The 13,454-nt window shown below is 43.0% G+C and overlaps 1 protein-coding gene across 1 annotated transcript in view; it reads right to left on the bottom strand.

Annotated features, from left to right (window-relative positions):
* LOC147012881 (sucrase-isomaltase, intestinal-like) overlaps positions 1 to 13,454 on the bottom strand; it is a 465,156-nt gene that overhangs the window by 20,181 nt on the left and 431,521 nt on the right. The window contains exons 36-43 of the mRNA XM_085853461.1: positions 6,911 to 7,036; positions 6,447 to 6,578; positions 6,228 to 6,338; positions 5,429 to 5,491; positions 5,124 to 5,237; positions 2,005 to 2,089; positions 1,361 to 1,499; positions 248 to 381 (exon numbers count right to left, since the gene is read on the bottom strand). Coding sequence (XP_085709587.1) covers positions 248 to 381; positions 1,361 to 1,499; positions 2,005 to 2,089; positions 5,124 to 5,237; positions 5,429 to 5,491; positions 6,228 to 6,338; positions 6,447 to 6,578; positions 6,911 to 7,036 — 904 coding nt within the window. The remainder of the gene's footprint in view (positions 1 to 247; positions 382 to 1,360; positions 1,500 to 2,004; positions 2,090 to 5,123; positions 5,238 to 5,428; positions 5,492 to 6,227; positions 6,339 to 6,446; positions 6,579 to 6,910; positions 7,037 to 13,454) is intronic.

Below are 13,454 nucleotides of genomic sequence, written 5' to 3'. Positions count from 1 at the left end.
ATCACTGTAGGGCCTCAACTGGAGAGGCAATTTTTCATGACATTTCATTGCTGTGTGTGTGTGTGTGTGTGTGTGTGTGTGTGTGTGTGTGTGTGTGTGTGTTTGTGTGGGTATACACACAATGTGTGTACAGTACAGGTGTATATTGATCACCCATATTGAATGGCAATGTCTAGCTGCTTGAAGTAACCTGATAATCACTGTCGATAAGAGATTGTGGAGAGTGTTTGAGGAAGCATGAACCTACCAATGATGGAATGCTTCAGGGAGATCCAATTGGCAGTGTTGTCTCCCAGCCAGTGACCAGCCCATTGGCCACTGCTTGGAAATGTTGAGCGTGTGATAACAACACTGCGCTTTCGTGTCACGTTTTGCAGAGCTCTGAGGGTAAAAGTTCAGTCGTTTTAATTCATTTTTGTCAAGACAAAAGTTTGTCAGCCATGTTTCACCACCAACAGCATATTCTTGATGAAACAAACAGAATCAAGGTAAACCTGGTCAGAAATTAAGAAAGACAATTGTCCAAATGACCAGCCAAGTTCTCCGTTTACATCTCTTCCAAACTCATCAGTAATTGATGATCATGTGCAGAATCTAGTGTTACTTTATCTCGATATTATGAAGGATGAAAACATAAACTAGGAATGACCAGTCAACCTCATAGATTCGATGAAGACGTTAAATAATTTGAGTCAACCAGTCTGCATCATTGAGCACTCGCCTCGACGCTTTCTCATTGGGTTTAACTCTGGATCCGACTACAAACACTCATCCTGGTGCTTTGCAGCAAGGGCGACGCATCAATGTGTACACCGTCCATCACATGGATGTTAAGCCGGGTGTTCTGTCTGCTAGCATTAGTCGGTTGATGAGAAAGATCACACGGTGGCTTTGATGAAAAGAAGATGAGTTATCATCAGCACCTTGAACAAATGACAATTCCTACAAGAACGTAAGAATGATTGTGCCCATTGAAGAAAAAGTAGTGGTAGTCGTAGTCATAGTCGTAGTGGTAGTCGTAGTAGTAGTACAGAGTTGCCTTGTAGTTTGCATCATTAAATGATGGAATAAAACTATTTATGGCATAAATAGAAAAATTTAAGTGAGAATAGAAACCATTTATTCTAAACTTCAAATTTAATAAAATATGACTCCAATAATGTAAATTTCGAAAATAGTGCAACTAAAACCTGGGCCAAGGAAGAAGAACCATTAACGTTGAACCACAATTTGGGAAAAGAGAACGAGCCCAATTTTAAAAAAGAAAAAAAAAAAGTGTACAAATTGGCCACTTGATGAAAGACATGTAATTAAATGGAAATTAGTGTGGATAGATGTGCAGAAAATGTTGAAAGCTCACTCAAGCGTAGGCCTGGTTTGGGCCCAACCGTAAAGGCTGTGCACGTCATAATGCAGAGTGCGGTTGCCGTCAGGCATTTCGTGCAGAGCTTCCATGCAGAGCGTCTTAAACTGCAAACCCTTTTCTCTGTCTGAAACCACTGCAAAACAGCACAGCCGGACAGAATTCGCAAACACATCATTCTCTCCTGCTTGAATGACCGGCGCTATGGGGAGCCGTGGATCGCGCGGATCCCGGAACACGATCAACCACCTCCAATTGCCAAAATTTCAAAATAATCGGTGAATCCAGTGCAAACACAGTGGGAAGCTCAGATTGAAGTCACTGCAAAGGTGAGGCTACAAAGGCGAGTCACCTGAACTTCAATGAGTTAGGAAGTTTGAAACATTTTTTTTTTGCCAAAAATGAACCTCATGAAACTGGCTTCATACCTAATATGAACCACGACAAGGGTCACCCTAACCCCTGCCACCCCCACGTGTCATTAGAATCCACTGATAAACGTGAACCCCAAGGAGATTGTTCGGACCGTATGATCCCGTTCCTGGAGATATTGCACAAGTGCGATCAGTTCGACCCAGTGAGCAATGGAAGGATTTACTGTATGAACAAGATCTGTGGACATTTGAAGGCAGAACACGTACATGGCATGTAGGGAGGTTTATTCAAATCGTTCCGTGAGCATCCCACCGTGGAGCCTGCTACGAAGTTGGAAGGCTCATTCATGTCCTGTGAAAGGGAAGGAGGGAGAAGAGGGAGAGGCAGAGATCAAAAGAAGTGGTGGCAATTCTGCATTAGGCTTAAATGTGAATATGAATGTGTCCAAAAGGGCTGGAACTAAAGATTGAGAGTCGTTGTTATCATTTGAACATTTCCATAAGCACTTTGATTGAGCATGTGACAAACTCCACATTTTGTCTTTTCTGTTATATCAAATAATCCATTTTTTTTTCCTAGATTTTATTTTAGGAGAGCTTTTCCCCGGAACTACAAAGCAACACATGTTAGAGAGGACACTTGAGTGGTTTCTTTTCATCGCAAAAGTTGTTTGTATCAGAGAGAAATAATGTAACACTGCTTGTGATCATTGTCGTTTTGATTGTGCATTTACGAATCAAAACAAATAAAAGGAATGTTTCGACATATTATTTTGCAACGCGCAACAGAGAGCTCTTTTGTTAACAGACTCGCATGCATTCACACAAATACACCTGATCTCCTGAAATACCAACAACGATTGCTCCCACGTCGTGTTGTGCACTATGTGCTAATACAGTGTTAAACTTTCCTTGGCTCAAACTGAGTTGGTTCGATAAAATGGTGGCAACATACATATTCAGGGACTCTGTGGTGAAGAGGGTAACACTGAGGTCCCCATTGTTCTGATGGTCGATTCCCACGGCCCCATGGCTGCTGTGGAAATATCCACGCCATTTGAGAGGGTGGTGACCCGTCCAGGATCAATTCTAGCCTCAAGGTATTTGCAACTTGTCATCAAAATACCCTAACACTCTCTCAAGTGTATGGGCTCAACTCCCACCACCAATATACATATTAAGTAGGGACTGGTGGATGTCCAGGGATTGTCATCTTACACTCGGGTCATGTCGTGCCATGGCCTTATGGAAAAAAGGAGTGTTCCCATCTGAACCCCTGGCTCATGATGCTCAGAACCCAGGTTTAAACACCATGTGCCACAAGTGTTTTCTCAAAGTCTACTAGTGTGCTTGTAGTTAATGAAAAAAGTCCACTGTGCATCCTGCATGTGGCTTGAATACAAGGATACTCCATGAGACTGAGATCAATGTATATAAAGGAATAATTGGTCCACATATTGATGGTAAGTAATAAGATAAACTTATAAACCTTGCATTTATTGTTGGATTTGTTATAGCTGGATTAGTGGGGGTTCATAAGTGGATGGGCCTTGTCATTGAGTTATCTAAGTAGTGTGCCTATACATATGGAGCTATAAAAAGTCTCAGATTTTTCTTCTCCAAGTTAACTTTCTGAAATACACCAAAATCTGTTTCTGGAGTATGCTCCCCTTCCATCCCTTCCCTCTCTTCAAATGACACCACAGCTGACTTGAGAGAAGGCTGAATGCCTCAATTCTGTGTTTCCTTCCAAATATTGTGTCCTCAACCCCTCACTCTTGGGACCCTCCTTCCCTATGGTGCGCAACTGTTCCTGCACTTCTGTGTCTTTTGCACCTGAGACGGTGGAGAAGGTTCTTTCAACTCTCAATTCTGACTCTGCTTATGAACTGGATGGCATCAGCTCACGTGTCCTAAAAACGTGCTCTGCTGCTCTTGCGCATCCTCACTCTGCCCTTTTCACAGTCATGTGGCCCAGGTCATCTTCCACCTGCTTGGAAATTCCTGCATTACATTAAAAGTTGCAAAACGGATCCCCTCAACTGCAGACCTATAATTTTACTTTGAATCATCAGCAAGGTCACGGAATCGATCATCACAGTTGATATGAAATTCTTCCTTTTCTCCAACAACCTCATTTCAAATCGGCAGTTTGGTTTTAGACCAGGTCATAACACCTTGGACATGCTACCTCTACTCTCCCACAGCAATGGATGGAGGCCCTTAATGTCAGACATGAGATCAGGGCCATCTCTCTGGACATGTCTCTTGCTTTTGATGGAGTCAGGCATCCTGTTGATTCAGCCTTACTCTCCAACCTCTGCCTATTGCAACTCCACACAAGGCTTACTGACTTCCTCCACTCTCATCGCCAATGTGTGGCACTCAACGAAATTCTTTTATTTATACTCCCTGTGTAGGCTGGAGTGTCCCTAGGCAGTGTACTGGGCCCAGTCCTATTCACAAAATGATCTCTATCACTCTCTACAAAATCCCCTTTATGTATTTGCTGATGACTTCACTCTGCCGTGACATCCCTCACCATTCATACGGTCACTTGGCTGCAGCCTCTTCCCTCTCTTCAGACCTCAACAAAATCAGAAGCTGGTCAAACACTTGGAATATATCTTTCAACACTGACAAATCTCACACTCTCACAATCTCTCTCCAAAAGGACCGCATGGCAAACCCTCCCATCTCCAAGCACTCCTTCCAAATTTCAAGTTTTCCTTCCTGAGAGTTTCATTCTGTATTAATTTTGTTCACCCGATGCATCCTCTCCTGCCCCCCCCCCATTCCTCCCCACACCCATTGTTTGTCAAAGTCTTCCTCCATCTTGACCTTCAACTCTCAGGTCAGGTATGGGAGCATGTGCCAGAACAGCGCGTCGCTGCGTCCACTTTCCGCCGGTACTCCAGGGGCCTCCGTCTGGCCATCCCCCAGGCAGATGCCAGGCCCATCCCCATCTCCTTGAGATGATGGTCAACCTGCTGCAATCACGAGGCACGTGGTCGGCCCACTGGCCTCCTCCACTCACGAGACTCCCCCGCTGAGAGAATCTGGTGAGCAGGATCAGCGTCAGGAAAACGAGCCACATGTCCATACAGCCGCAACTGACGCTCACGGACCATGCAGGTCCGCTGATATTTTACGTTTCTGTCTCTGTGTCTCTGTCTGTCTCTCTCTCTCTCTCCCCTTGTGTCTCTCCCTCTCTCTACTGTTCCTTTTGTTCTGTTGTGTCTTCATCCATTCAGTGTATTTGTTGTACTAACTCTTCCACGAGCCTCGACTATATGTAGTAAAAAAAATACCTATTGCATATTTTATTCAGTAAAAGTGGTCATCAGATCACAAAAAGGATTCGTTTAAAGTTTGTTTGTTCTTACGATCCACAGGCCGTCAAACTTCAGGATGTCGTAGAGGTCTGATATCTCTCTCGCCCACCATTTGTGTGTGCGTTGCTTAAGGAAGTCGGGGAATGCTGCATATGCTCTGTATCGCTGCTCAGAGAAGAAACAACTGTGATCACATGATCAATCGAGCTTTGAAAAATCCTCATTCCATTCATTATTGTGGTTGTGAAAAACCAAGGTTGTAACCCTGTCCTCAGAGGTGTTGGTGGTATTATTAAAACAATTTTTTGTGCAGACCATGCAACATGATGTAACCAGCTGAGGGGGGCAATGCTTACCTTCACCTGGTCTTTCCAGTCTAAGCTTTCATTCACCGTTATGTTGGGATAATCAGGCCACACCTAAGGGGCAAATATAGTGTAAAAGCGACACCTTCGGAGTTCTAGCGAGCAGTAAGGATCTTTTGTAATATTTAAAAAAACTTTCATCTTTCTTTTCAATAAAATATCCATTAAAACTTGTCCAAATGTCTGTTGGAAAGCTACCATCCTTCGAGCATTGTGGGACCTCCATAGTAATATTACACCAGGAGTAAGCCTCATGAGAAAATGCGCTCAAACTCCCATTGAGCGGGTGATTTGAAGTTTGGTCAAGGTTAAGTTTGCTTCTGAAAAATACTTAAGAATCTCTTACTTCTGCAAGCAAGTGCAAGCAAATAGGACAGCCAGCTTATCGGCATCTCCAAAGCACAGTATACTCCACAGGAGATATTCCCACTATTGCAGCACATGAGATGTCAATTTCAATCGAATCCTTTTGGCTTGGCAATTGAATCAGGATCAGACGGCTCTGACGTGAGATTATTATCAAACAAAATATCCCGCTGCCCATATGAAACATCTTTTCCATCAGAATCTGCTTTTTAATCTGTTCCTTGAAATAAATTACTTAAAGTCTTGTCCAGTTGTCTGAACTGATACCACTGTGACAAAAAGACATTTTATCAATTTGATCAACCAATATAAAATTGGCATTTATCGTGCGGCCGAGAGGTACGAACGACACCAGTACCTGGAAAGGTCATGGGCAACGTTGAAGAAAAGGACCTCACATCCTTCATCTTTGTGTCCTCCTTACCTTGCCAAACATGATCTGGCTGCCATCATTTGTCGTGATAAACACGTCATTTTCCACTCCTCGGGTGAACGGGAGGTAATTGTCCGTCTCGTTCGCCGAAATCGCTGGATCCTTGGAAAGGTTGAGAAGAAAATCATTCTGTGCACCTGTGCATTTTATTCAGTCAAAGCCAGTGGGGTACTTTTCCTGAATTATTGCATGGAAGGCGGAGGAAGTTACCAGAATTAATATGAAATGCATGTCCTCAGAATGCATCTGCTCGATAAGTTGTGGGAGATGAGAAAAGTCTTCCTTGTCAAGAGTGAAGTCCAGCTGCCTCTCCATGTAGTCAATATCTGCATATTGGACGTCCTGTTCCATGCAGGTGGACAGTGGGACGTGGAATGAAAGGTGTGAAAACGATTGGGAGTAGAAAAAGGAAGAAAAGGTAGAATTAGTTTTGGGGTGAAATGTGTTTATTCTCAGAAGGTTAACTTACACCTTGTGAAACCAGCGAACGATCAATGTCTTTTATAGAATCATTTTAACAGATGACAGTGCAAGTAAAAGAGCATATCTACCAAGTTAATGTGAATCTGCAAGAAGCATCGTTCTTTTCTTGTTTTCTTTTATCTCCGCAGTTTTCACCAAAACTGATTTGGTAGAAAACTGTTGGAGTGACAAGTTATGTAAGAATTACTTACGTAAGGCATGCCGGCGAGTTTCATCGCCTTGTAAAGCTCTTCGATTTCTGAATCGTTCTTGTAGCCATAACGACAAAGCTGGAACCCAAGTGCCCAGTACGGGGGTAGCATTGGTCGTCCAATCAGCTGTTGTGTGAATAAGGATGGCAATGAGATGTTCAATTAGGAAACAATACAGAATCATTCTCGAAAAACTTTAACAGTACGGTGTTCGGGACTCAAGCATTATAAACCTAATTTTTTTTGGTCAGCAGCACACAGTGCTTGCAATCATAATAATAAAAATAATCGTCAATCATCGACTACTACAACAACAACAACTATGACTACTAATACTACTACTACTACTACCACTACTTTATGATCCCAATAATTCACACATTTTTGCAGGGTTGGTGAGGGAGAGGTTTACCCAAGTATTTTGTAAACCGACGAAGGGGAAGGCCCAAAACGTCAGCTTCACTTCTCTCCAAGTAGTGTAGTAGAGAGTAGAAAATCGTGCAAATTATGATACAAGCATCAAATTTGGCATTTCTGTTCTGCAGGGCTTTCTGATCAAATCTGCCCGATTGGCTATTTGAAAATCCAAATTTTGAAAAATTTGAAGAAAAATTTTTTTTGAAGTCACAGCTGGGTGAAATTCTTGAAGCGCAAGTGAACATCCCAGACAGAGAACCAAGGGGAGATGCAGTTATCATTGATGGCTCAGCACTTATCAATGCCCTACCTCCACGCACTAAAAAGATATTTGATGACTATGCTAAAGAAGACATCAGCCCAAAGGTGGAATCCTATGGTGTCAGGTACGAGAGAGTGGACGTAATGTTTGATGTGTACAAGAAGTCGTCTGAAGTCCGAGGCAAGGTCGAAAAGGGGGCAAGGAATCAGAAGAAGAGTGACAGGAACCAGTAAGACCCCAAGTAACTGGAGAAGCTTTCTTCGAGATGACAGCAACAAGACTGAGCTGCTTCACTTCCTTGCGGAAAAGATGTGTGAAGCAGAGACGACAAGCACAGTCATTGTCACAAAAGGAGAAGATGCCATGAGCAACACAAGGAAGTCACTGGATGCTGTGGCTCCATGTTGTCATGAAGAAGCTGACACTGAAATATTTGTACACGCCAGGGATGCAACGACGGATGGTAGCAAGTCCATGATCATTAAGGCTAATGACACGGACGTACTAGTCATAGCAATATCTGTACTGCCATCCTTACAGGAACTAGGTCTTGAGAACATGTGGATTGCCTTTGGCCAAGGAGCCAAGGAGGCGTGATGGATTCCAGTCCATGAGGTAGTTTCTGCAATAGGGCCTGAGAAAGCTAGAGGGATCCCATACTTCCATGCATTCACTGGATGTGACGTCATGTCTGCCTTCCGCGGTAAAGGGAAGAAATCTGCATAGCAGACTTGGAACATCTTTGATGATGTTTCTGAAACATTCACCAATCTCAGCCAGCATCCAACATTGATTAGTGATCTTGACTTTTTAGAAGTTTTTTTTTTTTTCAAATTTTTCAAAATTTGGATTTTCAAATGGCCAATCAGGCAGATTTGATTAGAATTCCCTGGAGAACAAATGTGCCAAATTTGATGCTTGTATCATCATTTGCACAATTCCTCTCAAAAATTGCTGTTATCTGCCCCACTAACGGCAGATCAATCACTATTTAAGGTATTATATTTCCTATTTGTTTTGACTTTCATGAACCGGCTGGCCAAGCTGAAGCTAGTTTGGAAAGGGATTTTTAACCTGTTCAGTATGCCTGTGATAACCCGCCTATACTTCACGAAAGACACAGTGGGGTCTTTAAGGCCCACCAACTAACGTAAGCAGATGGGACACCCAGTTTAACGTCCATCTGAGGGACAGCATGCACTTGATGCAACGTCTGGACTGTGATACACTAAACCGATGACATATGGTTGAGCCCAGAATCGTATTCAGCACTGCATCATGTTAGAATTGTAAATCTCTTGGTTCATTCCATAGATTCCCTTTTTTCCCTCGAAGTTTATCACTTATATTCAGACAACACTGCCTGATTTTTGTATTATGAAATGGTCCATCAGAAACCAGAAGGAACAATTTTGTTTCATCGAAGTTGATCATCGTCCATTGTTACATACCGTGTCAACTTACTTGATTCATTACTCGATTTACAAAACCCAATGTCGATAGCAAATTAACTCGATCAATTTTACAGCCGTTTTGACACAAATGATTTCAGCAATCTGTTTTCAGCACAGTGCTCCGCTATATCTGAAACAGAAGGCCAGCATATAGTCATCAAAGTGAATGAAGTGGAAAAACTGTTCAACAACTTAAATCCTCGCAGAGCAGCTGGCCCTGATAAGATGATCTGCGGCTGGGTTCTTAAAGTATGTGCCAGACGGCTGGCAGTGTCCTACTCTGTTCTTTTCCAGCAGTCAACGGATTTACATTCAATTCCATCCTGCTGGAAATCTGCACGTGATGAATTCCACGTAAAACTGGACAAGCGATGCAAAAAATAAATTTCGTTCTGACGACAGCAGAATTAGTTTTTCATTTCAATGAAATACCAAAAGAGAGAACGAACGCCCTTTTCGTTCGTTTTCAACTTTTATTGCATTTTTTGCAATGAACAATATGTTGAGCCTGTTTTCGAAGATTGGACATTTGGGATATTTTGTGATTCCGTCACGACAGTTTACCGGCCATGAAAATTGGATGAGACTACTTTCGAGCAGAAAGCAGGTGAAATTCATTAGTTCATCAGTTGAGCTTTTGCGATATGTATCGCGCAGTTGCAAGAATTCAGCATACGATCAGAGTTTTCATAATAAAGATACCTTCCCATAACCTATGTCCTTTGGTGTGTGATTCCGTCATGCAATTTCAATTAATGATTACTAATTAAGTGCTATTTGTCTTGGAATTTATTTTCCACTGATCATTCCTATTGGTCATGTTTGTCATTACAAAAGCATTATCATCGTGACATTTTGGGATATAACTTGAAAATATCTATATATTAACACTGAAGGACCAATTTTGTGCTCCTCCTAGCGGTCGCGTCACGTTTTTCTCGGTACTGTGACCTGGACTGAAAGAAACTTCGTACCTGTAAGAGTGCATCGCACATCGTGGCAATAGTCACCTTTCAACTCTGAAGCAGAATAAACACTTTTCATTGAGATGGGGGCGAGGAGTGAAGAGGCAGGGGGCAAGGTAAGCAAATTTTTGGGCGAGGGTAATCAAATTGAAAGCGGGAGATGGGGGGGAGGAAATGGGGCGGGGGATGAGTGGGCGGGGGCTGGGGTGAATTGGGCGGGGTTGAGTGTGAGGGGGTGGACAGGGGGGCAGGGGCCCGGGGACAAGTGGGGTGGGGAATCAAGAGACCGGGGGGGCGGGGAGTGAAGAGGCGGGGGCGGGGAAGGGGTAATTAATTATTTGGGCGGGGGTAAGCAAATTGAAGGCAGGGGGGGGGGAATGGGGCAGGGGTGGGGAATGAGTAGGCGGTGGCAAGCACGCCCTGTCTCCAGTCCATGTCCCTCGAGTGTGGGTGAGCTGGTGAGGGTGGTTGAATGGATGGAATCCGTCTGTGACGGGGTTTCGGCTAGTGAATCTGAATCCAGAAAAGTCTCGTGCAAATGGTGATTCCGTCACGCTGGAATTCATGACCTGTTGTTCGAGTACCCAAGCGAGCATGACCCTCTGAATTGAATGACTACTGGTGGATCGCATTAACCTCATCGACAATGAAGTGATTCAATGATGGGTGATTGTGTGCATGTGTACGGAGTGCTGTTGGTGGAGTTTTTATCAAGGGCGGTTGTGTGGTTGATGTGTGTTTTTAACCAAGCCCATGCCCCCTCCCCTAAGGGGAAGAAAAAAATATATGCAAAAACTACAAACAAACAAACAAAGAAAGCACAAAACAAAACAAAACGAACAAACAAATAAATTTCATTAATTAAAAACTTTTTTCCATTTTATTCCTTGGATTTTGTGTCAATAAATTAGTATGGTGTTCGCGCAGGTATGATGGGCTGAATGGCCTCCACCTGTGTTAGATTTCCTTGTAAGTTTCCTTGTAAATACCCAAATATTGAAGCAGCTTCACCGTTTAAAAATCACAATCTGTTCAAGCACTTGGAATATGCCTTTCAATCATGACAAATCTCACACTCTCACAATCTCTCTCCAAAAGTACCATCTGGCAAACCCTCCTATCTAGTTTCTAAACAATCCTCTTGAGGAAGTTCAGTCATTCAAACATTCAAGCTCTTGGGTCTCACTATCAATCATATTCTCTCTTCGGCAAACCACATTTCAAAGTTGTCCTCCAACGCCAGCCGCTGAAAAACCTCCGTCATACAAAGTCCTTCCTGGGCACACTTGAACTCCTATCCACGTACAAGGCCTTCATCTGCAACTTGTTGGAGTACGACTCTACCCTCTGGGCTTGCTCCCCTGCCTTACATCTTTCTCAGCTTGATGCCATGGAAACCAAGGCCTTTAAGAACAATGGAATCTCCCACACAGAATTTGAGTTTAAGGGCTTATCATTTCATTTCGCCATCACAAACAGGTCAGTGGTGTCTCCGTCTTCCACCGCCTCCTTTCTATTTTTGCACCCTCTGCTCTTTCTGTGCTTTATCCTTCCCTCCCCCCCCCCTCCCAGGTTTCTGCAGGGCTCACATGATCCACCATCAACCCACTTCTGCTGAAACTACCTAAATCAAGGAGCACTGCTCACTTCCAATCATTTGTTCCTCTTTTTCCCCACCTGTGGAACCAAGTTACACTTTGTCATCAATCTCATTATTCCCCACAGGTCTTCAGGACAGTTGTTCACCACCATTTCAGATCATCCTTAATCCAAAACCTTGATCTTTTCTACCCTCGTTAACCCGACTTAATCCCTCCTTCTTCCAAATTTCCAGTTTTAGCTACTTCTGAACCCATCTTTTGCACTCTATGCATGTGTGTTTTGCATCTGTTTTTGTCTGTCACATCCTTATCCGTTCAGTGTACTAGCTCTTCCACGAGCCTCGACTATGTGTACAATAAAAGTCTTTGGAGGGAATTGTTAAGAGATTACTTCTGCAGCGACTTGTGAATTGCATCGACTAATTTCAATTTGTCTTTTAATGAAGCAAATCTGGTGACGACGCAACCAACATGGATACAATTTGGTGTTATGCGTCCGCTACCTTCAGAGATCTGTCATCCGCATTCACCACAATTCAATCACACCGATTATTGGAGAAGCTGCAAAACCTGAATGTCAACCCATCTCTCATGCTATGGATCACAGACTTCATACAGGATCGGATTCAGTGGGTACAAGTGAACAATATTGTATCAGAACAGACAACAACGAACACTGGGGCCCAACAATGATGTGATCTTTCACCATTGCTTTGTATTCTGCATAGAGAACGATTATATTTCACACTCAAACAATGCGAGCATTTTCAAATATGCAGATGACACTGTCATTGTCAGTTTCTTAAAGATGGTGAACTGGATTAAAGAAACACTCCGAAGAATTTTGTTGCATGGTGTTGTGATAATTTTCTTAAGTTGAACACTCAAAATACTGAAGAGATGATTTTTGATTTTAGGAAATTCAAACCTCAGTTTCCCCGATTTATGATCAACAATGTTGATATTGAGCCCTGTTCACTGCTATAATAATTTATGCATGATCATTGATGATAATATATCAGTCAGAACACTGGAAATCGCTGGTTTCCAAAGGACAACAGCTGTCATACTTTCTTAGGCAGGTGAAATCGTTTTGTATTGGTAAAACGATTTTATATATACAGTCAACCCCCGCTTTATCGCGGTTCACCTATCGCGCTCCCGGTTAATCGCGGGTTTTCCCTTGGAACGTAACTAATTTTTTTCTGCGGATTCCCCCGAAACATCGCGGTAATAATATATAAAATATAAATTATTGAAGCAATAAATTATAACGCGTGGTGCTCGACCAGTCACACAACGCACGAGACAAAGTTTCGCTTGTGAACTTCGAATATTTTCTACGTTTTTTCTCCAAGGCCCACGATGCCGCCCAAACGCCCTACACCTTTTAAGGCTTCTGGCAAGGAACCGAAGCGCCAGAGGAAGGTCCTGACGCTCCAGGAGAAGGTTAAGGTGCTCGATATATGTATAGTATGCTTCGGGAAGGAAAAACGTTTGCCACCGTTGGACGAGCACTGCTCATACCCAGCACCTCAAAACCAACCAGACCAAACGAGTCAATCTCCGGCACCTCAAACCCAATCACTGCCAAACCGACCAGACCAGACGAGTCGATCTCAGGCACCTCAAAACCCGATCACTCCCAAACAGAACAGACGAGTCTATTTTTTGGGGAGGCGTCCATTCATCGCGGATTTTCACTAAGCGCGGGGAGGTTTGGAACATAACCCCCGCGAGAAACGGGGATTACTGAACATATATATATATATATATATATATATATATATATATATATATATATATATATATATATATGTATGTGTATATATATATATATATATA

The sequence above is a fragment of the Eptatretus burgeri genome, chromosome 14, assembly GCF_056783735.1.
Source record: "Eptatretus burgeri isolate ZD-2024b chromosome 14, Ebu_testis_v1, whole genome shotgun sequence".
Taxonomy (NCBI): Eukaryota; Metazoa; Chordata; class Myxini; order Myxiniformes; family Myxinidae; genus Eptatretus; species Eptatretus burgeri.
This window is presented reverse-complemented; position numbering and strand designations above follow the sequence as displayed.